Below are 22,538 nucleotides of genomic sequence, written 5' to 3' on the forward strand. Positions count from 1 at the left end.
CGCTCTTCCCAGCAGAATAGAGGTCACAGACAGGGGCCACAGCCCTGCGTTCAGCAGCAGAGAGGTGCACAAGAAAATGCTCAGCAGCTTCACGCTTCAGCAACCACACCAACCAGCTAGGAGGGAAAACCCACTGGTCACTGCTGGCACGGCATGTCCCCAGCCAGCCAACACACCCCTTTTCCTAATAACAGCGCCCAGTGAGTGTGACCCAAACATTTATGGGGCTCAGCACCCCCATCAATGACCCCAAAGATCGCTCATGTGCCTTGTTCTCCCAGCACTGCAAAGCCATGGCCACCAATGCCTTACACAGCCCTGCAACAACAGGGGCAGGAGCAGCGAGGCACACAGTCACAAACCCCTCAGGCTCTTGCTTTTCCCTTTCCCAGCCTTATTTCCACAATACTCCCAGGGTGGCAGCCCCTGCCAGGGCACAGGATGGTCTGCAGGGACCAGCTGTGAAGGCAATGCTGCCATGTTTGGCTGGCACCTGCCAGCTCCTGAGCATACCCTGCAGGGCAGCACTGACTTGTCCCAAGGGGCTGCCAAGCAGCATTTTGCCCCCAAACCCCTTCACAAAGCAATTACAGAAGCCAGGTTTCACCTAGTAGCCCTTTGGAAGACACAGGGTCTTTGGGATCCACCTCCATCCCCCAGCCTCCTGCAGCTTTCACCAAGCGCTGCTGCCCAAAAGTCACCTTGCCTGACAGGGGTGAAGTGCAGCAGCCTCTGTGCTGCCGTGGGGGCTGATGGATGGGGGCGAGGCACAGGAGTGGGGGTGAGGCACAGGAGTGTGCTGATGGATGGGGGTGAGGCACAGGAGTGTGCTGAAGGACAGGGGTGAGGCACAGGAGGCACACGGCTGCCTGCGGGCGCCCGGCGCCAGGCACAGGCGAGGAGACGTGCACCGTCAGCGCTTTCGGCAGCAAAGGTTGGAGCAGGGCTGGCTGCTGCTGCTGCTGCCTCCCGGCTGGCCAGGAGCCAGAATCCCAGGCCTCACTCACCTGCTGGCTTTGCACTGAGAGCGGAGCAGATGGGGAGAAAGAAGAGAGAGTTGTGGCTTGTGAGTCAAAGAGCCTGGGGGCACGGAGGGTGGGGGGAGCAGGCTTCGAGGGCAGCGAGTCCCCTGACATCTCCTCTCCTTTCCCAAGGCTGTATGAGGATGCTGGAGCATCCCTTGGAGTGCCAGGAGCCTGGCAATGTTCATCCCCATCCATCCTGCACGAGGCAGGAGCAGGAACCCCAGCGGCATTCCCCTCCAGGAGTCACCCCAGGACGAAGCTGGCAGCTGCCTGGAGCCCCAGCCCCGCCGCCCCGGCAGATCCCAGAGGCCAGCGGTTCACGATGAATTTCTAATTGTTTCCTCCAACAATGAGACATCCTGTTCAGAGCCGGGCGGCGCAACAAAGCCCAACGCCGGCGAGCGGGGCCCCTTCCTGCAGAGCAGCAACGGGGCGATGCCGAGCGCTCCCTGCCGCGCGCAAGGGGACAACGGGAAGGCGGGGAGCCGCCAAGAGGTATTTGATGGATTCACTTTGGCAACCGTCGGCTACCTTGTCATGCCAATAAAATTATTGCCATTGATTGGGGAGAGGCGTGGGCGCATGCTCCGAGGCGCGCAGCTCCCTCACGGGGCCCAGCGCCGGCGCCCACGGGGGCTGTAAGCGTGTGGGGAGGGGGCTGTGGGTCTCCAGAGCAGGGAATGGGGATGGAGCAGGAGATGGGGTGGGGATGGAGCAGGAGAGGGCATAGGGAAGAGGCAGGGGGAACAAAAGGCCCTTGTGCCGGGCAGCCAGCTGGGAAGAGGCAGCAGCGCGGGCAGGAGAGCATTTCCAGGGGCTGCACAGGGGTCGATGCCTGGGGGAATCCCCAAGGGTCACCGGCTGACACTGCCGGGGCCAGGGCAGGGTTCATGCCCCAAATGCGTCCTGTGTCCCCCCACACACAGCCCAAGAGCACAGCCAGGCAAGGCACAGGCAGTAAGCAGGGTAGCCAGCAGCAGGGTCACGAGGCGGGCCAAGCCCTGCCGCGCACGCCGGGAGCCGGATTTCACGCGAGACACAAAGGGCCCCTTTTCAGCCAGAGCTGCTTCCCCTGAGCACCAAGCAGAGGGTGATGCCAAAGGATCTGTGGGGACAGGGATGGGCAGGGAGCCTGATGGCTTCTTCTCTCAGCTCATATGGACCATGATCAGGTCATGCATCACACCCAGGAGGCCAACACATGGGGGCTTTGGTGATAGAAGGGAGCCAGCAGGCAACAGGGAAATCCCAAAAAGGCCCTGGTCAGCAAGTCCCTCTCCCACAGCACCTATTTTCTGTCCAGACACACCAAGGGTTGTGAACACACTGAGGTATCCTTAATGCAAAGCTTTTAGAGAATTCAAGGGGGGTGTATCCATAGGCTGCCAAATCTGCTCCCCCAAAGCACCATCATCTGCCTGCCCACAGGACAGGGAGCTACAGGGGAGCCCCTCAACCCTCTCCAGGCCACAAGAGGAGCACCATGTCCTGCTGTTAGGGATAGGGATAACCCACTTAGTGTGAAGAGTTTCTTGTTAGTAGTATTATTAGTATTATTATTATCAAAGAAGTGAAATCAAAGCAGCCAGACACAGGCCCAGTTCAGCTGCGCTTTCTGTGGGAGAGAATAAACAAGCCGTGGCAAGCGCAAGCCCCAAGGGGGGAGCAGATTCCCAAGGGAGACACAATGCACTCGTGCCCAAGGCCAGCCAGTTCCAGGACAGAACAGGGAGCTACAGGGATTGCAGTGGTGACAGGGGAGAGAGATAATCCTCGAAAATGAGAGCTCAGCTGGCTGGAAGGGATGTGCAGTCCGAGGCTACCCTGGCTGGGATGCACTGGCTGCACTGTCCTGTAACCACACCTGCCTTAGGGATCTCCAGTGCCTGGATCCCCCCAGGTGCTGGGTATCTCCTGTAGGGCTGTGGCAGGAGGCAGAGCTCACAGCCTCCTTGTTCTGCAGCAGCCAGGGACAGCTGTGGGAAGGGAGCCGTAGCTGCTTTGAGAGAGGAATTCAGCTCATCCCCCCAAAAATAACCAGACAGCACCCAAAACTGGGTCAACCCACAAGGGCTACACTGAGCTCAGCAGAGCCCCAAGGCAGTGCCGTGTTTGCATAACAAGGAGCAGATGGCAGTGAAGGAGGGCAGCCGGGTCTGTGCTGCGCCTCCCCGAATGTCCCACTGCTCCAGCTCCCAGCCCAGCACAGGGCAGTCACTGGGAGGGGGTTGCACCACCTTCAGCACACCCCCTTCAGTATCACCCTTCTTCCCTCTCTCCACACAACACTTCAAGCACACCCAACATCAAGTCTTTGGCATACCCAGCTCAAGAGCTGACATGGGTGCAGTGTCAAACGTGCCTTTCCAGCACATTACTGAGCACTCCCATTGCAATCATACACACAGCTTCCCATCCACCCAAAAAATACAAAAGACAGCCTGGGAAAATTATAACTGCCCAATAAAAACATTGCCAATTGAGGACAGGTGGTTTCCAGGAAAAACCCAAGCATTAGGACACAGGCTTCATTTCTCTTTCAAAAATATCCCCTGATATCCCTGCTGCTGCATGCTCATAGTTCACATCCCCATGCCACTTCCCCATCCACAGCACTCTCAGACTGTAGGGTGCAAGGCCAGGTCCCTGCCAGGTCAGGAGTGCCAAGGAAGTGGTTCAGTGCCAGCTCCAGCAGCGTTGGAACCCATCCCTGCATTGTTCACCTGGGCATGGCTGGAATTCCCCGAGTGCCCCAGTCCCATGACTGCTGGCACGGAGGACAGAGAGCACGTGGGACCAAGGGCTTTCCAAGCCTGGCCTCTCCACATAACTTGGGATCAGCCAAAGATAATTGCCTGCCCAGTAATGCTGCAGGACAAGCTGAGACTGGGCTGCCATGGGTCCTGCTGCTGCAACTCACTCAGTATCCCAGGGATTGTGACCTCCATCCCCCTGGTGCCTCCACATCCCAGCCCACAGACAGTTTTGCAAATCTGATATTGCCTGCAAGATCCTTCCACACCCCCCCCAAAGTTGGGTCTCCCTGCAGCTGTGGTGGCAGCAGGTGCTGCCCAGCACCCTGCCCTCCCGACAGCAACTGTTGGTGGCAGGGCTGGGGACAGGCTGCAGGGCAGCCACAGGCTCGCGTGGCTTTTTGGGGGGACAAAGGGAGGCTCTGTCTGCACGCAACAGTCTGGACAAATGCTGGGCATGGGAGCTGCCATCCAAGGAAAAGCCAGACGCAGCAGTGACTCTGGCCTGACCTTACCCCGGCCCAGATGGCGGGATCGGTGCCCCTCAGCAGAGCAGCATCCATTACAGGGCTCCTGGGGGTGGGGAGGGAGGCCCCCAGCTGTCAGTGCAGCCCTTCCTCTCCCAGAGGAGATGCCAGGGCTTCTGCAAAGGGTGGGGGGGACAGCAGGCTGCACCAAGCCTAGGGTGGGTGTTTACCAAGGGGACGGTGGGAAGCACCAACAGTTTAAAAGCAGAGGGATTGCAACCACTGCTGAAGGTTGCACCCTCCCACACACATCCTCCTCTCTGCCTGGAGGAGCCACCTTGGCTACACTCTGCTGAATCCCTGCCAGGTATCGCATCCGCTGGCCGGGGACACGCTGGTTCCACTCAAAGCCAGGTCAGCAGCCCCTCCTCAGCCCCACTCCAGCCCCGGCAGCCAGGCAGCAGGATCAGGTAGCTGCTGAGGCAGCGCTTTGCCAGGCAGCCCCTGCCGCAGGAAGGAGGGCTGGGCTGCCCACCTCAAGGTCACTGCAGGGACAAGGAGAGCACCTCGTGGTGCAGGACTTGGAGCCTGCAAAGTGCTCCCAGGCTACCATTAGAGAGCTCTGCAACACCAGGGGATCTGGGGGCTGCAGGCAGGATAAGCCTATAAACCTACCCAGCATTCCAGCACTGAGAGCCACCTCTGGAGTCTCATCAGCTCCATATCCTCATGCCCTGCAGGGCCAGAGAGCCACACCAGCTCTTTGGGGCACCAAGTTCAAAACTAGGAAAAACAAAGCTTGAGAAGCCCTGCAGGGAGGGAGGACACTCAAACCACACCTGGGCATCAAGTTCTAGTTTGCAGTCGTGGCTGCAGCATGCAGCCCACACACCAACCAGGCACCCACATAGTTGACCCCTTCCAAATGGCTCTGAAGGTGCAAAGACCAGGGGAAAAATTAAAAAAGAAGAGAAAGAAGAGAAAGAAGAGAAAGAAGAGAAAGAAGAGAAAGAAGAGAAAGAAGAGAAAGAAGAGAAAGAAGAGAAAGAAGAGAAATCCAATTTGCCATCTAAAAACCAACCACCAGCCCTTCTAGGTAACTGTGGAACTAGAGGTGTAACACTGTCCCTGTGGCTTTTTGAACCCTCCTCCTACATGCTCCTCCCTTCCCATCTCCATCTAAAAGCTCCCATCTGGAGCCCAGAGCAGGAGAAGCCTGCAGCAACCCGACACCAGTCCCTCTGGATCCCTCATTGATCCGGAAGGGAGGACGAGCTGCCTCCATCCCGACAGCCCTGCTGCTGCCCTGCACCCTCCAAGGACTGCAGAAAGACAAGCAGAAGGTGTGGGGCTAGAGAGGACCTCTCCATCATGCCCCCCACCCCAACATGTGCTGCCTATGCCCCAAAAACGCTGCTAATAGTCAGAGGCACAGGCGGGTCTGTCAGGGGTCATGGGGGAACAGGGGCAAGTAGGACATATGGGGACTACACAACAGCATCCTGCTCCAGATTCCTGCCAGGGAAACCACCCTGTCTCCTGCAGGGCACCCCGGCCACCACAGATCAGGAGATGTAGCAAAAATGCAGAATGCTGTGCCCAAAACAGAGTGCTGAAGCACCTTACAAGTTACATAGAGATGAGCCAAACCCCCCAGCCATGCTCTGGTCCATAGCAGGGACCCTACCAGGACCTCCACATGGCCTCTCCCTGGCTGAGGATGTGTTAATGGAAGCTATGTTTACACAGGGCATGTACAGCTGTAATTACAGGCATGATGTTATGATAACAGGAAATCCGTGCCCTGTGGAGATGCAGGCAGAGAAAGGCACGCATGGAGCTATTTGCTAATTGCCACAAGCAGCCTTTTGTGCCCAGGCAGGGTGCAGGAAGTGAAGGCTCCCCCTCGCCAGGCTGGAGCCATCAGCACCCACCCTGCCCAGGTCAATGACAAGGCCAGATGGACAGAGGGTCCAGATGGACAGAGTATGACCCGTGGCAGCTCCAGGGCAAGCTCACCTGCCCCTGAGACATGACAGGATGGGCTCTGAACAACCATCAGCAAGGACTCACCTTCCTTATGTCATAACCCTTCCAAAAAGGGCAGAGTTTTGTAAATTCAGTTGGCAGAGAGAAGCAAGAGGAAATTTCCCCTCATGGGCCCTTTGCACATTACCCCAAATATATCAGGTCATTCTATTATGGAGGCCCAGCCCAACCAGCACCCCACAAAGGGCCAGTCAGGCAAGAGCCCATCCCTCCCCATCAGCACCACTGAAGGCTTTCCTACCTTTTTGATCTTCCCGCTCCGTGTGCCCGCAAAGACGACAGTTTGTCCTCTGTAGTCATAGGCAGCCACCGAGGTCATGCCATCCTCCTTATCCACAAACAGAGGGGTCCCCTCGATGGTGACAGTCCCTCCCAGGGGCTGGTTAAAATCCTGGCCACAGAAGTTGTCGTCGATCTGCAGGGGCTGTTGGAAGAAAGCAGAGGAGAGATGAGCTTTTTGCCAATGCCTCGACACGTTGGACCTCACAGATGGCAATCAACCATCTCCTACCTTCACCCCACAGCTACAGCACCTTTGGCAGCCTCCTACTGCAGCCATCTCACCTCACCAACCAAGGAAAGGCATGGGTTGTCATTTCCCTAACACCCCCTACACACTGATGTAAGGCATTGGGACAGATGCACTGCATGCAGGCCCTCTCTACATTTGAACAGGCTCTGCAGACCAAGACCAAGGCTCTCTGTCCTCTGCATCCTACAGAGCAGCACTTACAAACACAGCAGGAGCCAGTGGAGCATCCCTGCTCCCCCCTCCATCCCTGCCAGTGCCATCTCAGACACGTGGGATGCCAGCACAAGCTCCCCAGCACACACACATTCCTCTCCTCCTCATCCCAGCACTAGCTTCAAAAAAAAAAATCAGCTTGGCAGCAATGCAGGAGGGGCTGAATCCTGCACCCCAGCCTTCCCCCAAAGAAAAAACACTTCCCAGACAAGGCCATGCCAAGGCAAACAAGTCAGCGCTCCTGGAAGAGCTTCACTTCACATAGCAAAGCCTCCAGCAAACACACTACCCACCTGCCAGCCCTGTTCCCCCTCCCGCAGGAACGTCTTTGGGAAATCCCCACATTTTTTCCATGCTGCCTTGCCCCAGACAAGGGCCTGGCTCAGCCAGCTGCCTCCTCAGTTCAGATCAAACCCACAGATCTGGGAGAAGCTTTTGCAAGTTTCCCCTCTGCCTGGGGAAAGGCAGAAGCAGGGCTGCACTGGCCTCTGTCCATTCTCATGGCCATGACAGCAGGGACTTCCTTCAAGGACAGTGTGATGATGAGCAAGGCAAAGACAAAGGGATGCCCTCTGTGAAAGCTGCGATGCAGGCAGGGGAGTGGGACCAGGACCAGATCCACAGCATTCACCCCTACCTTGAGCATCCTCACCTGACCTGCTGAGCAGAACAACAGACCCTGGCCACAGCTGTCTGGCCTGCGGGGCACATGGGCCTCCCAGTGTTCCCACACAAGGCAACAGCCTCACGTGGTCACACAGCACCAGCAAAATCCCCGCTCTGTCCAGGCAGTGAAGGGCTTTGCCAAATCCCCAGGGGTGGCAGCGGGCCTGGATGCAGGAGGGTAAAGTGGCAAGGCAGGCACGGCTGACAGGGAGACAGCCTGCTCCGGTCACGGGATTCTTCCGCTTCACAAGGCTCCTTATATAATTTTGAATTTAAAGGGGAGAGAGGTTTTTTGGCAAGCAGCAGGCTCCAAATGCATGCCAGTCCCCAAGGGGTTTTAAATCCATACCGCATGTGCACAGAGCATATGGGAAAATGCCGAGCTCCCAAGCTCCACGTACGCAAGGGCAGCGCAGAGCTCTGTAATTCCCACTCATCTCTGCCTGGGAAGCAAGGATCAGCCCAGACTGGCTCCCACCAACAGGCACCCATGTAGAGGGGAGAAAACACAGCACTTTTCCGTGCCCCAGCACAATACACTTGCAGCTTCAATGGCATCGCCCTCCCACAGCCATGGCAAGGCTGCTCACCCTCCTCACCGTGCCACCATTCCAGCTCCAGGGCCAGTGGTCCCAATCCCTGCTGTTCCTACAGCAGGAACTCAGTGCTGCACCAGCCTTCCCAAAAGGGAAGGAGCAGTCACACTCAGTCCACCAGACACTCTGGGGATGCCCCCTCAGTTGCTCGAACTTCTGGTTTTGGGTGTTGAGTTAATGTACAAAGATCAACTCCTTCCCTGCCTGACTGTTGCTCATGCTTCCCTGAACTAGGGGAACTCTTACAGCCAATCATGACAGACATGGGGATCCCCAAAACAGGAACATGGGCACTGCATGTCTCTGCAACCAGAAGAAAAAGAGGGAAGGGAAATCACAAGCTCTCCACTAATCCTCTGAATGCCAGCCTTGCCCTCTCCTATCCACTGGCCAACACACATACTAAGCATCCTCCTCTGCATTATGAGAATAGGAATTTTAAAACAGCAAATCCTAGAAAATTATCTTCGTAATCACAGAGTGAGATGTGAGCAATGCTCCAGCCGATACACAGCTCCCATCCAAATACCTGGGATTTCTTAGCTGCTTTACTGGGGGAAAGATTCTGTCCCCCACAGCCAAATAAACCCCAGCACCTCCCACCCAGCCATCTGCAGCAGCAGAAGGGTTCAGGGCAATGCCACAAAGATATTCAAGCCCTGGCACCCCTGGGTGCAGGTTCTGCTCTCTCTGAGCTCAATCTGCAGCTTCCCCAACCCCACGGCTGCTGAATATGCAAGAGGAGAGATGTTTATGGTGTTTACTGCTCTCTGCTTTGTCTCAACATACTCTCTGGGAAATGACAAATACAGCTGCGCTCTGGGACCGAGGAACTCCCGCCGCCGCCATGCCGACACCACCTCGATAAATAATTACGCCGGCAATTAGCTCATTAACAGCAAACTGCCTCGTTAGGGAAGCGCAGGCGGCGCAGAGGTCGGGCCAAGGGCGGCAGTGCCGGGGTTGTGGAACCCACCGACAGAACCCATCCCTGGCACATGTGGGGAGAGGCAAGGCAGAGGGGCAGAGGGCAGGATGGACAGAGGGACAGCTGTGCCCCAGCCGGTGCTGGCAGGGACAGACACACACCACGGCACGTGCGGGACAGTGACCTTGCAGCGTTTGAGCCTGCGGATGCTGGGATCTGCAGGAGACACTGGGATCGGCAGGAGGCATCGGGATCTGCCCACTCTCGCATTTGCACGGGGTTTTGCAGGGACCACAGCCTTCAGCCTGGGGGTTGCAGTGTTTCTTTTGGGGATTTGGGTTGTTTTTTTAATTATTGTTATCGTTTGTTTTTCTTTCCATGCTTTCCTTCGGCACCCCTCTCAGTTGCCCCTGGCTCAGACACCCCAGGGCAGCTATCTGCACAGCACAGCAGTCTTCTCTCTCCCAGCACTATTTTTTCCTCCCCAAAACAGGGTCAGGAAATTCGGATTTCCTGGGGAAAGGGACCTGAAGGAGGGGGAAGGCAGGCCCACAGCGAGCAGGAGCGGGTGTCTCCTGATATGCCTTGTCTCATTGCCTCTCTTCAAGCCCACTTACGAAAGCAATGAGGGAGCAGACAGCACGACAAGGCTCGCATCACTCAGCATTATTAATTAGCCAGTAATTCGCCAGTTAACACCATTATAGGCTCAGCCCCTTCCCCCTGTGCACCTCCAGGGGCTGTGATGGAGGATGTGGAGGGATGCAAAGAGCCAGGGAGGAGGTTACAGGAGGCTGGTACAAAGTGCCAGGCTGGGATGCCAGGCTTTCCGTGCATTAATCGCTGCTCAGGAATAATCCGAGTGTGGTACGGTTTGTTACCACCTGCATTTCTCTGGCTGCCCCGGAAAGGATTTGGCTTATCCTGGCCCACTTTCAGCCAGTTTGTCACCAGCCATTGTCCTGTGCCAGCAAGCTGGGCAGCAAGCCTTACTGAGGAGTCAAAACTCATTTTCTCCCTGGGGTAGCCCAGGGAAAGCTGATGCCACATCCCGCTGGCTCCAGGCACTGCCTCTGCCCACAATGCCAGCCCAGAAGTCAAGGGCTCCAGGAACTCTAAATAACTCCTTGCTGCAACATCTGCACTCCAGCCCCAGCCCTTGTCCTTTCCCAGCCCTGCTACACCAGTCCTTGCTCCCCCCAGTTTGGGGACAGGAGCACTGGGCAGATGTGCTGAGCACATCTGGCCCCAGGCACAAAGACCTCCCAGCCCTGTGCTGCACAGGGGAAGGAAAGAGCCTGGCTACACAACACCAAACCCCTCTGAGTGAAGCCTGGGAGCAGTAAAACCTCTGGAGAGGGTCAGGGGCAATTTAAGCAGAGGAGCTGGCACAGGGAAATGGCCTGGGTGCTTCCACAAGGTGCCTCTGCTGCATTTGGAAGCCCATGCTCAGGTCTGAGTGCACCAGTGTGGGGAGTCTCCCTACAGAGCCAGCTCCCTTCCCACTTCCACTTCTGGATCCCAGAAGGAGAGAGAGAGAAATGGGAAGCAGGAATTCACTCCACTCACCAGCACTGGAGAGGAATCACTAACATCTCCTGAGCTATCTGCCAAGCCTGGTAGCCTCTCCTCCCAGCTCCAGCACCAGCTCTGGAGAATCACAGCTACCCTGCAGCACTGAGAATGAGTATCCATTGGTCCTGCACTGCCTGGGGTCTGGGAGCGCAGTGCTGACCAAACCTCCTCCAGCAGGGCCAGCCTCAGCCCCTTACTGCCATGAAGGAGCAGAGCAAGAGAGCTCCTTGCACATTTCCATATGGATGGGGTGTAAATCCCAAGCAACTACTGACTTGAGCAATTACATTTTGTCTCCTTATAAATTAAAAAACCAGCATGTCCTTTATTTTCTGGCCAGTCCTCACCACCAAGAGATGGTGACCCACCATGACTGCCATGACCCACCCTAGAGGTGGCTTTATTTTATTAGGGGTGCAGAAATTCCTGCGAGAGAGAGGCTACGTGCTTCCAGTGGTCTGGTTTGGCCTGTGCACAACACAGCAAGGAGCTGAGGGCTTGACTTATCATCCACTCATGTCCTGCCCCACTCTGCCTGGCATCTGGAGGACTGGGACAGAAAACACCACCTGGTTCCCCTGGAGGAGGGTGTCACTCCCCAGCCCAGCTCATACAAAAGCAGGAGCCTCCCCATCATGGCACACATCTTTCCACCCCACAAGAGCCATATCTGCAGGACCCAGAGAGTACCCTGAGATCCACTTACTCCCAGGCAGCAATCCTAGGACCAGAGTTTAAATTTCTCCCTGGAGTGCAGGGGGGCAGAGCAGCCTCCCCAAACCTGGGGATGTGGGGCACTGGAGAGGCGAGCCGGGAGCACGAGAGGCAGCACTGAGCAGTGAGCACAGAGCAGCTCCACGGCAGAGCCAGCAGCTGCACGGCCCAACAGGCAGCCGTGTAACAATTTCATCATTTTCCAGCAAAATTGAATTAGTTCAAAGCCAAAATCTGATTTGTGAGCCCAGCGCTCTTGACAGCAAACCCTTTACTTTGTCAGGCAGCTGTTAGCTGTCTCCTTCAGAGTGCAGTGAGGACAGTGGGAGAGAGGGCAGGGCTGCTCCACAGGGACCCCCCTGCCCACCTGCCTGCACCCAAAGCGCTGCTTGAGCACGCCTGGGGCTTGCTGATGGGTGCTGAACACCAACAAGCCGGACCTGGGGGAGGTGGCTGATAGCAGGTGGGTCAGGACCTCCACCAGACCCTCCCAAACACACACGCCAGCAGCCCAAGCCTGCCTCAGCCCCATATCAGACCCTGCTAGGGGACTATCCAGCCTGTGACAGCTCCATCACCTGGAGTTGTAGCCTCCAGCAACTACTGGTGGTTTGTAACACTGCCCAGAAAAGAATGCAGTAACAGTAACAGTTCAATGAGAAAACAAACCCAAGAGCCAAGCTGGGAGGTCCCCTGCCCACCAGGACTCAGAGGTCCCACACTGAGCTGCTGAGACACCAGAGGGAGCAGAGGCACCGAGGTGGGAACTAGGCAGGAAAACACCTCCTTGGGGACAGAGGGGAGTGCTCCCTCAGTTGGGAATCACCGTTCCAGGATAGCAGCCCTCACCTCCTGCACCTCTGGATGACAGTTTGCACTGGTCACTCCCAAAAGCCACCTGACTTGACAGTGTCTTGTGCCCCCCCAGCACTCCATGGAGAGGATGTGGTCCCTCCATGCTGAACATGTGACCAACTTCTGCTGAGACCACCAGCCCCCCCCAGCTCCCTCCATCAGGTCTGTGCTCCCTGTCCTGCACATCCTGCTGCTTCCAACACCTTCTGCTTGGCCACTGCCAACCCCCAGGTGACACAACACCCGCAAACCCACATGCCATCTGCAAGGGACTCCACAGCAGAGCTGCAGCAGACGCCCTGAGGCCTGAGCCTGCCACCCTTCCAGCCCCAACTCACTGACACTGCCCATATCCACAGGGAAAACACAGCTCAGGTCAAATCACTGGGGAAGGTCCAGCTAGAGAACACCACCAGAAACCAGAAATAGTCTGGCTTGAGTAAAGACAGGTGGGAACTCACCGAGTTGATGCAGCCCAGCTCCTTATTCAAGAGCCAGGGCAGGGAGAGTTTCCCTTCCCCTCTGTAGCATGACTGGATACGCTCCTTGATCTTATCCTTGATCTTCTTCAACGTGAAGAGGCAGAGCACAGACTCCTTGGGAGGCTTAACCCTATTTTTCTGGCCCTGGGAGAAGATGGTGAAGAGGATATCCTCGTGCTCTGAGATGCCCAGGTACTTGGCCAAAGCCTTGCCAGGCTTGGTCAGGTAGGCGTCCTGGATCAGCCGGTACTCGATGCCGTCCTGCACGCAGCCAATGGGGAATTCCACATAGGAGTAGAACTTGGGGTCATCCACACAGAGGCGGACGATCTTGGAGGTGAAAAACTGCTCCCCAGTGGAGTCAGGAGAGGTCAGCTGGGTGTCCAGCTGCAGGGTCAGGTAGTAAACAAACTGCTCGCTGCTGAAGCTGTAGATGTAGTAGATGTCAAAGGTGGGGAACTTTGAGAGCGTATCCGAGGGGATTTTGAGCTGCGAGGAGACAAACTCATCCTGGTAGACGAAGCCAAACATCTCCGCGTTCTCCTCGTTGGCCATCAGTTTGCGGCTGGACAGAGTGGGGAAGTACTCCGACTTCCCATCAATGGGCGTCCCAATGAAGAGCTTGTTCTGCCCGTTCAGCACCTCGATGATGACGCCGGACATGGTGCCCGACTCGTTGACACTGGAGAGGTAGTGCTCCTTGCGGTGGTGGGGCTCACCCAGCTTGAAGAGGTCGTCCAGCCGCAGGAACTGGCAAATCCCCTGGGAGGCACTGCCGCAGGCAATCAGCCGATTCCCCGAGTAGTCCACCAGCAGCAGTTTGTTGACGTTGTTGGTTGTGACCAGCCCGTGTGGGCAGGACTGGACGCTGGGCGGAGGGTAACACTTCTCATTGTCCTCCACGGGCCCCGTCACGTGGGTCCTCAGGAGTGTGAGGTTATTGGAGAGCTTGTAGATCCGATTGACAGCCCCCACGTAGACCTCCCCAGTTTTGTTATGGACCACCAAGTGTGTCAAGCTCCAGTCTGTAACCGGGAAAGTCCTAAAGGGAGATTTGGGGCTGCCTTCCGCCAGCGGTAGCCAGGTGCTCCCCAAGAGCAGCAAGGTCCAAATGTGGATGGACAAGTGGTGCTTGAGCCAAAGGAGCCACATTGCAGCAGCCTCACATCCAGCCAAGGCCATGCCCAAACCCAGCCACAAAATAAATAGAAACAAACCCAAACTAAAGGGATGGGGGAGGGAGGAGGAGCTAATGGGAAACACTCTCCTCTGCTTCCTCTGCGCTCAGCATTCAGGGCATCGTGGGCGTGGCCAGTCCAGTCAACCCTAGAGGGAGAAAGATAAGAAAAGTGGGGTTAGGAGGCTTTCCTGCAGTCTCAAGCATATTCCACCCCACCCAGAAGACTCTGCTGCTTCTCATTTTTCTAGCAGGCAGAAGAGACCCTGACCTGCTGTCCAGTCCCACTCCACAGCAGTGCTGGGAATGGATGCAAAATCCCAGTTAGCAGCAAGCACAGCCCAAGCCCCTACACAGAGGAGGATCTCAAAGCACCTTTTAAAGGAGTTGAGAGAGCCAAGAGTGGGCTTGTTGCCCACTATCCTGCCACATGCCTGCCAGGAGGGGCATGGGCAGGAGGGGTTGGAGGGAGCACACAGGCATGGCAAGGACAAGCCTGTCCTTCTGGCATTTCTATGCATTAAAAACACAGGTCCAGACATGAGACAGTTGGTTTGAGAGGCTCCAGAGGGACAAGGGGGCACACACTGTGGGGATGGAATGCTCTGCCTGCTGCTGTGCCACAGCTGGGGCTCACCAACAGGCAGCAGCAAAGCAGTGGAGAGCCAGCCAAATACCCCACACCGGGGTGACCTTTGCATCCCCCAGCAGGGAGGAGATGGGCACAGGAAACCAATGCACAGCTCTGCTCTCTGCGTCAGCTCAGCAGCCCCTCCATTATACCCCATCCCTGTCTTCTCCATCCACCCTCCCCACACAGGCACAAGCACCCCTAGACTAACCAGGGGTTGTGTAAACCCCCCTACAGCACACAGCCCATCCCACCATCACAATCCATCACAATCCATCCACCCCAGCTGGGACCAAGGTCCATGGCTGGGGCACCAGCTCAGTTTCCCAGCCCATGCAGATAAGCCACTCCAGAAAGGAGTGGAGGAGAAGGAGAGCCTCTCCCTCTCTCCTTATCATCCATCTCTGACTCAGCCCAGGATAACCTCCAAGAGGATCCCCAGCAGGGAGTGGCACAGGTAGGAAATATGACCTGCGGTGACTGGCAGCTCTGCCAGATCCCAGCCCTGCCCAGGCAGGGTGTCAGAGGGCAGCCAGCTGCCATATCAGCAGGGCTGAACACTGCCCCACCCTCAGCATCCTGCCCTTGGCAGGGCTGTGGGACCCACCAGCTAGGCCACATGCAAACCTTGGGGGGCTGCATCATCACTGAGCCAGCACTGAGCCATACAGCTACCCCAACATTCCACAGAGCATCCTTCACTTCTGCTGCTCCCCTCCCCAAGCCACAGAGCCAGAGAAACGTTTTTCTCCTTCTCCAACTCTCAGCACACGCAAGATTCCCATCTCCCTTTTTCCGGGCAAGTCCAGCCCTGGCCCCTGCAGCCCTGCCAGCTCCCCTGAGCCCCAGATACATTGGGTGAAGTTTCTGCACCACTTCCAAACCCTCTCTGCACATCTGCCTCTGCCCACAATGCTCCTCATCCTGCTGTCTTCAACTTCCCAACACATCCACCTCCAAGGCAACAGTCTCAAGGGACATTGGGACAACAGCACACGAGCAGCACTGAGACGGAATCCAGATGCCACAAAGCTCCATGGGTGTGGAGGCAACCAAAGCACCACCCTGGAAATCATCCCCAAGGTCCTAATCACCCATTCTTACCACCTTTTCCAACACTGTAAAGAATAGGTAGTGACAACACTGTCAGGGCAAGGGCACTCCCAGAAGACACTCACACTACTCAGAATCTTCATTTTTCTGAGCTTGTTGGTAAGAGAACAAAGACAAGCACCCCATATCAGAGCTTATTAGCCCCAAACCACATTGATGTGGGACTGAGTGGCACTGTGAGCACAAACCCACTGGTTAGCCCAGAAAGCCACAGCCCAGCAGCTGCAGGCATTGGGGTTTCCTGAAGGAAACCAGAGAGTGGTTTCTGCACCCCAAGGAACTTGCACAGCTGTCATCAAGACACTGCTCCCATGAGGCTGAGCCCCTCAGGAACAGCACAGTGGCTGCCTGGCAAGGAGGCCAACACCAAATTCAAGTGTCAGTGACGTGCCAAGGAGAGAAGGAACGGGGAAGATGGGGAAGGTGACAGTGGGAGATTGGTGCAATGTGGGGATGCCAACCAGAGCATCTCCTGCCAGGATGAGAGAGCACGACAGGGAACTTGCTTTCTTGATGCATTTCTATGATTCACTGCTTCTATTTCAGGAAGTGGGTGAGAGAACTAGAGGTCGAGCTACTGCCACAAACCAGGGCTAGAAAGCCCAACAGGAGATTCCCAAATTAACGTAGGGAACTGCAAATCAGAAGTTGGAACGAGAGCAAAGTGAGGCAGAGCTGGGGCAAGCTGAGAGATGACACTCTGCAGAGGTCCTCAGAGATTTCTGCTCCTAAATATACTGCAGCAGCAACATCTCGTCCTAGTGACCTGACACCAGTGGTGGTTTTGTCCAGTAAAAACCATCAGCAACGATTAGTGAAAATAAAACAGCACAAATGGTTGGTTTGTCTGCTTTTTTTTGGGATTCAGTGGTATGGGTTCCTGAACTTTGAACTAAAGCAGGGCTCAAGCCCACCACAGTGCAGGCAGCCCTGCACTGCTCCCTGCCCGTGGGAGCAGCAGCCAAAGGGCATTTCCCTGCTGTCACACAGCTCTGAGGGCCATGGAGAGGTCACAGTGCAGCTAAGGCAGGGCAGCTCCTCCACTGGCACCCAAACCCCTGGGGCTACATTCAAGCAGCACCTCGCCCTGGGGTCACCCAGCCCAGGGCCACCATATGACTGCCACCACCAGGAAGCGAGACCTGCACCACAAACACATCCAGTGCAGTCCAAAGGCATGGAAAACCCTGGGCAGATACCCTGGAGCCGAGCCCTGCCCTGGAACAGGCAGCAATAAAATAATTCACCCCGGCCTGGCTGCATGAATGCCAGCTGGGAGAGTAGGACCACAAATGCAGCTGGCAGTGCTGCTGGGCAGCAAGTGATGCAGCACAGAGAGTCTGCAGCGCTGAGCATCCCCAGGGCTCACCCCACAGGCCAGACAGCACCACAGGCTTGTGTTTTGATTTCCATGTGCACACACAAACACACAATAGATGTATATACACACACATGTATTTATAGAAGGAAACCAGCCATCAGAAACAAAGCCAGCACAAGAGCCAAATCCTCCCCAGTCCCCTTCATCCCCCACTGGAAAGGACATTTGCTCACAGTTTCACCTCCAAGTGGCCACACTGAGATGGGTTGCAGCCACTGCAAAACCTGGATGGGGGTCACCCACCTCAGCAGGGCCAACACCCACAGATCCCAGCCTCCTCCAATGAGCCTTTCAGCAGCAAGCAATGGCCATGCCCCAGGGATACCAGTGCCCCCTTCCTGGCTGCTGGAGAGGTGGCAAGGGGCAGCAGCCCTCATCCCCCCAGGCTGACAGCTCCCTGGTCCTGCAATATGCCCAAAGACCTGTGCTTGGGATGGGAGATCACACTTAGAGAAAACAATCATCACTTTTGATAGCACAAAGCGAGAGTACTGGGATGGAAAAACTAACCTTAAAAGGCAAAGACTGGACAGAGAGTTAAGGACCACCTCTCCACTCATCCAGGCAGCAAGTCTAAGAGTCAGCACCAGCCTACAGAGCAGCAGCCCTCAGGGGAGCACCCACAGACAGGGTTTAAACATGCAGACAAACACAGAGGCGCAGATTTGGCACTCACAGACCTGCTTGCCATCCCTGCTTTTCCATCAACATGACCCCAGCAGATTCTCTCCCAGCAAAACACCCCAAGAGCTTTATAGCCTTGCACTTCAGCAAGGGAGGTTGGAGGACAGAAGGTGTGGGATTGAAAACCCCCACATAACCCACCCACAAAAGGGGAAATGGCATCTAAAGGGCCTTTACCTGTAATCCCTCCAAGTCACTTGCTGCTCTCAGCAATAAGAAACAGCCAAGAAGGGACCAGCTACAAGCTGCCAGTAATTAGCAAAGGGGAGAGGGGAGATTATCCAGGGGAAAAAAAAAGCCTTCAGGCCACAGGAGAGGCAGCCTCACCCTAGAGCTGCTGTATTTTTAGGTTCATCTGCCTGGGAAAAGCCTTGCAATGAGGAAAGCCTGGTGGTGGTACAAATTTGAGCTGCACTACATATGCAATTGCTGCAGCAGGGCTAAAGTTTAACTCCTTCTTTCACTGCACACAGTCATTGAAAACTATTTGGTTAGGGTCCCTCCCTAGCCAGTGAGTTAAATCATTAAAAACCTTATCCCTGGCTCAAACCACACCCTGATTAAATCAATGGCAGGCTCTGAAGCTGCCCCCATCTCCCTTACTATCACCCAATCAAGAATATCTCCAGTTTCTTCCCAGGTTCCTGCCATCCCTCCCAGGCAGGGGCTGAGGACTCCATCCTACCATCCACCCCAGCTTCCACTCCTGCCCTGCAAGGATCTTCTGGGCAAAGAATTCAGCTTCTTTTGTTCTGAGAAACATGACAAGGAGAAGCAGCCATCTACTGCCCAAGGGCTCACGAAGCTTGACCCTCAGCAAAAAAGAGCATAAAAGAACAAGCAGTGAGGAAATTAAATAGCATTTCTCAAGTGCACAATTCCCCTTCTCTGGTCCTCTGCAAGAAGTCATGTCACGCCAAGAACAGCTTGAACTCCAGAGCAGCTCTGGAGCCACTACGTGCACTCACCACCAAGAGGCTGCAGGCTGCTCTGCAGAGAGCCCTTCCAAAAAGGGCTCACAAGCATTTCCGAGCTGGAAACCCAGGCTCCCACTGCCACAGCGTCCCAAGGCAAGGAGGCACATGAGGACAGCCTCAGCAGCCCTTCCAGGAAAGCAGGCATGGACAGAGACCTTACACATTCCCCAAATCCATACACCAGGAGTGAGAGTTGGTGGCTGTCCTTTGCCTTATTCCCACAACTCACCTGGGTATCACAGTCCATACAGGGACCCTGCAAGGGCTGCTGAGGGGTTTTCTGTTTGTAGCCCACGTGCTGGATCTGCACTTCCCAGGAGGAAAGTGCCCCCCACCTTCCCTTGTGCTCCCTGCAGCTGAGAGAGGAGCACACAGACCTGGAGCAGTGCATAGCCCGTGGGTAATCATCCACACAGGACACAGCCTGCTGCTTCCCATCCTGCTTCAGGAAGTTTGTCCATCAGCACACACAGAGCACAACATCTCCAGCCCCTCTGTGCCTCTCATCATCCACAGACCCCAACCCAAGGCACCAGCACACCAGCCATGGGACTGTGGCTTCCTACTATCAAGGCTTCAAACACCAGACTGATGTAAATCCCCAGATCAATGCCCCTTTTCCAGCCCAGCTCTCCAAGCTGCATTTTCACCTCTCTGTCACAAGCACTTCCCCCATATCCCAGAGGGAATCTGGAGAGATCCCTCTTTGCAATGGAGCACTGCCACAGGATGATTCCTGGTTGCTGGATCCCCTCTACTCCAGCAAAGTGAGGTCATTCTGAGGCTGGTTTAATCCCAGCTAAACTGAAATTCCCATGGTTCTGCCTGGCCCCTTGCTGACACCAGCACTTGTGCTGTCCTGTGGTGAGCCAAGCACGACTGCCATCACATTAGTTCTGATTAAAACAACCACAAAATTTCTCCAAATGAGTTTTCCCAAACCATGTGTTCTTCTTCTTCCCCTATCATCCTTCCATCCTTCCCCCTCTGCTGTTTCAGTTATGCTGCCCCAAGAACCACAGCTGGAAATGGTTCAGGTCCTGGCTCTGCTTCCCCTGTGGAGTTTCCAATTCAGCACAGCCCCATGTTTTATTTTCCCAAGGTGAAGCTGACCCAGGAAAAGTGAGACATCCAGAGAGAGAGCAGAGCCTCACCTAGCAATGGGACAGGCAGAGAAAGGAAGAGGAAAAGCCCAAAAGTCTCCCCACAGCAACACCACCACAGGGAAATTGTTCTGAGAGTCCAAAAGCAGCTTCATTCACAGCACCACGGGCAAGGAGCATCTGATATTAACAGGGAGGTGCCACAGCAGCGACTGTACCTGCACTCTGCTTTCCTACGGGCAGTGCCAACACAGCACACCCCACCCCAATTTCTCACAGCAAGGGGGTCTCACCCACCAGACCTGGGCAGAGCACACTTCAGAGCGTGGGTGCAGCCATGAGCTGCTGGCTGGAAGGGAGAGCAGAGCAAGGCTTCTCCTCTTCCTGCAGATCCCAGCTGCAGCCCCAAGCCATGTTAGACACGGGCATCACCTTGCTACTATGGCCTGATGCCATGCATGAGGAGCTGACATTCCAACAGGCATCAGCATCACAGACCGGCTCCTTCAGTGCAGAGCCGAGAGGAGGCGGCTGCTCGCCTGGGCTGGGAGGGCTGCCCAAGCACCTCTGCCAAAAACCCACTTTGTGCTAATGAAAGTGGCTGGATGGCAGCTCCAGCAAGTGCCACCACCCCCACGGAAGGCCAGGGAGCCATACAAGGCACGGCCAGCGGGCCAAGATGTCCTGCCGTGCTGGGAGCTGACACGCTCCCCGGCACTGTGGCATCCCTCCCTCCCAGCCCTCGGGGTGCAGAGCGGGACCTCTGCCGCATGTGCCAGCGCCCCAGGGGCACCTCGGCCGTGCTGATCAGGAATAACATGCTTCCCTGCCTTCCTCCTCCCCCATTTCTTCCCGATGACATCAGCCTGAAAAACAGGTTCTTGACTTCAGCAGGGCTCATCGGGCCGATTCTGGTGCCGGCAGAGAGGGAGAGCCCCCCCTTGACTCCAGAAAGGAAGCAGCCATCCAGGAGCCGGACACGGAGATAAGCAGCAGCGGGCAGGCAGGGACCCTGCCAGCATGCCAACACTTGTAGGAATAAAACCATGGAGAAGCAGACTGGGGTGGAGGGAATGCAACGCTGGGGAACAGATATAAATGTTTTACAGAGGCCGTGGCAGCTGGAAGCTGGGGCTCACGCCCCGGCTCTGACACTGCTGTGCTACAGGGCAACCAGATCTACCCAGTGCAAAAGTCAAATCCCAGGGCAGGGCAGACTCCCATCGCACTCCAGCTCCCAGAGCCCAACAGCAAGCCCTCGGGCCGGCCAAAATGACAACGCAGGACTTAACACTACCCAGAAAGCCTTCCGAGGGCCACAAAGCTGGACACGGACCAGCAAGGGAACACGATCCTGCGAAACATCCTGCCCACCAGCCAAGCTCCAAGATTATTTTTAAACTCCTCCTAAAATATTTTTGGGTTTTCCTCTTCCCCTGTTGAAACTAACAGCCTGCACAGGAAGAGCGAAGCAACCGCCCGTACACAAAGCCCGGCCGCATGCACAAAGCAAACAACTTAGTGCCATTATAATCACCTGCGATGTTATCGGCAGCTCTGACGGGGTCGGCATTGGCAGGAGGAAATGTAGTTTTTACATCGTGCCACTTGAAACAAGTGTGACCATCCTTCCTCCCCCCTGCCCCCCAGCAGCCATGCCAACACCCTGGTACAGTGGGGGAACAGCCCATTGATGTGGGGCTGCTCGCACAGGAAATTTCTCCCCCTAGTACAGGAATCTGCGTCTTCTCTTGCCGGGAATTTACTTCTGTGAGAGAGCCTGAATATCTTGACAGACAAACAGTTGTTTAACTAAATGCGTAAAGCAAAGGGACTCACAGGGCTCCTACAATGACACCAGGACTTGCCTGGATGGGGAGGTGAATCTGCAAAGGATCAGGCCCCCAACACTGACACTACCCCAGAGGTGCTCAGAGCATCCAAGCTTCCCAATAATTTTGGGAAACCATCCCTGCTCCCAACCCCTCACATGCCAGACTGCATCTCTGCTCCTCCAAACTCCCAAGAAAACATGAAGAGTCACTCAACATTTATCAGTTCAAAACACATGTGCAATTAGCAGGATTTTTTTTTCCTCCCTCCAGTATAATTATACATGTTTTAATGCAATTACCACCCCTGTATTTTGTACATTAAACAGTAGGCAACCCAAGGAAGAGAGACGCTTTTCTTTTTCTTGGCTTTGCCTTCCTGAAAATAATACTATGTTGCAAAATAACTCCGGAAGAAGGGCTTATCTTCACCAGAAAAAGAGGGAGAGGAAAAAAAAAACGGGAAGAGGGAAGGAGAAATCTCACAAAGAGAAAGCAGGGATTGCAGTGTCCCTCCACGCTGCCCTCGCCCTCCAGTCCCTACACAAACCTGTACCTGCAAACCGCCCCTGATTCCACGGACAGGACTCAGAAGCAGCCTCAGCCCTTCGCCATCGCCGACAGAAAGGAAAACTGAACCAAGAGAAGGACAGAAAGGAAAACTGAACCAAGAGAACGGTCCTGGTTACTCAAGCTGGGGTCATTAGCCGGATTAAAGCTCCAAGCTCCGGCCAGCAGCACAGAGAGCAAAGTGCAGCTAAACTGCCCAAATTGGATTAGCAGCG

At 55.5% G+C, this 22,538-nt stretch overlaps 1 protein-coding gene across 1 annotated transcript in view; it reads right to left on the reverse strand.

The window, feature by feature from the left end:
* PLXNA1 (plexin A1) overlaps window positions 1–14,181 on the reverse strand; it is a 98,111-nt gene extending 83,930 nt beyond the window's left edge. Inside the window, exons 1-2 of the mRNA XM_005420215.2 lie at window positions 12,835–14,181; window positions 6,536–6,718 (exon numbers count right to left, since the gene is read on the reverse strand). Of these exons, the coding sequence (XP_005420272.1) occupies window positions 6,536–6,718; window positions 12,835–14,037 (1,386 nt within the window). The 5' untranslated portion in view covers window positions 14,038–14,181. The remainder of the gene's footprint in view (window positions 1–6,535; window positions 6,719–12,834) is intronic.
* Window positions 14,182–22,538: the final 8,357 nt, after the last annotated feature.

Source organism: Geospiza fortis, unplaced genomic scaffold, assembly GCF_000277835.1.
Source record: "Geospiza fortis unplaced genomic scaffold, GeoFor_1.0 scaffold70, whole genome shotgun sequence".
In the NCBI taxonomy this organism is placed as follows: Eukaryota; Metazoa; Chordata; class Aves; order Passeriformes; family Thraupidae; genus Geospiza; species Geospiza fortis.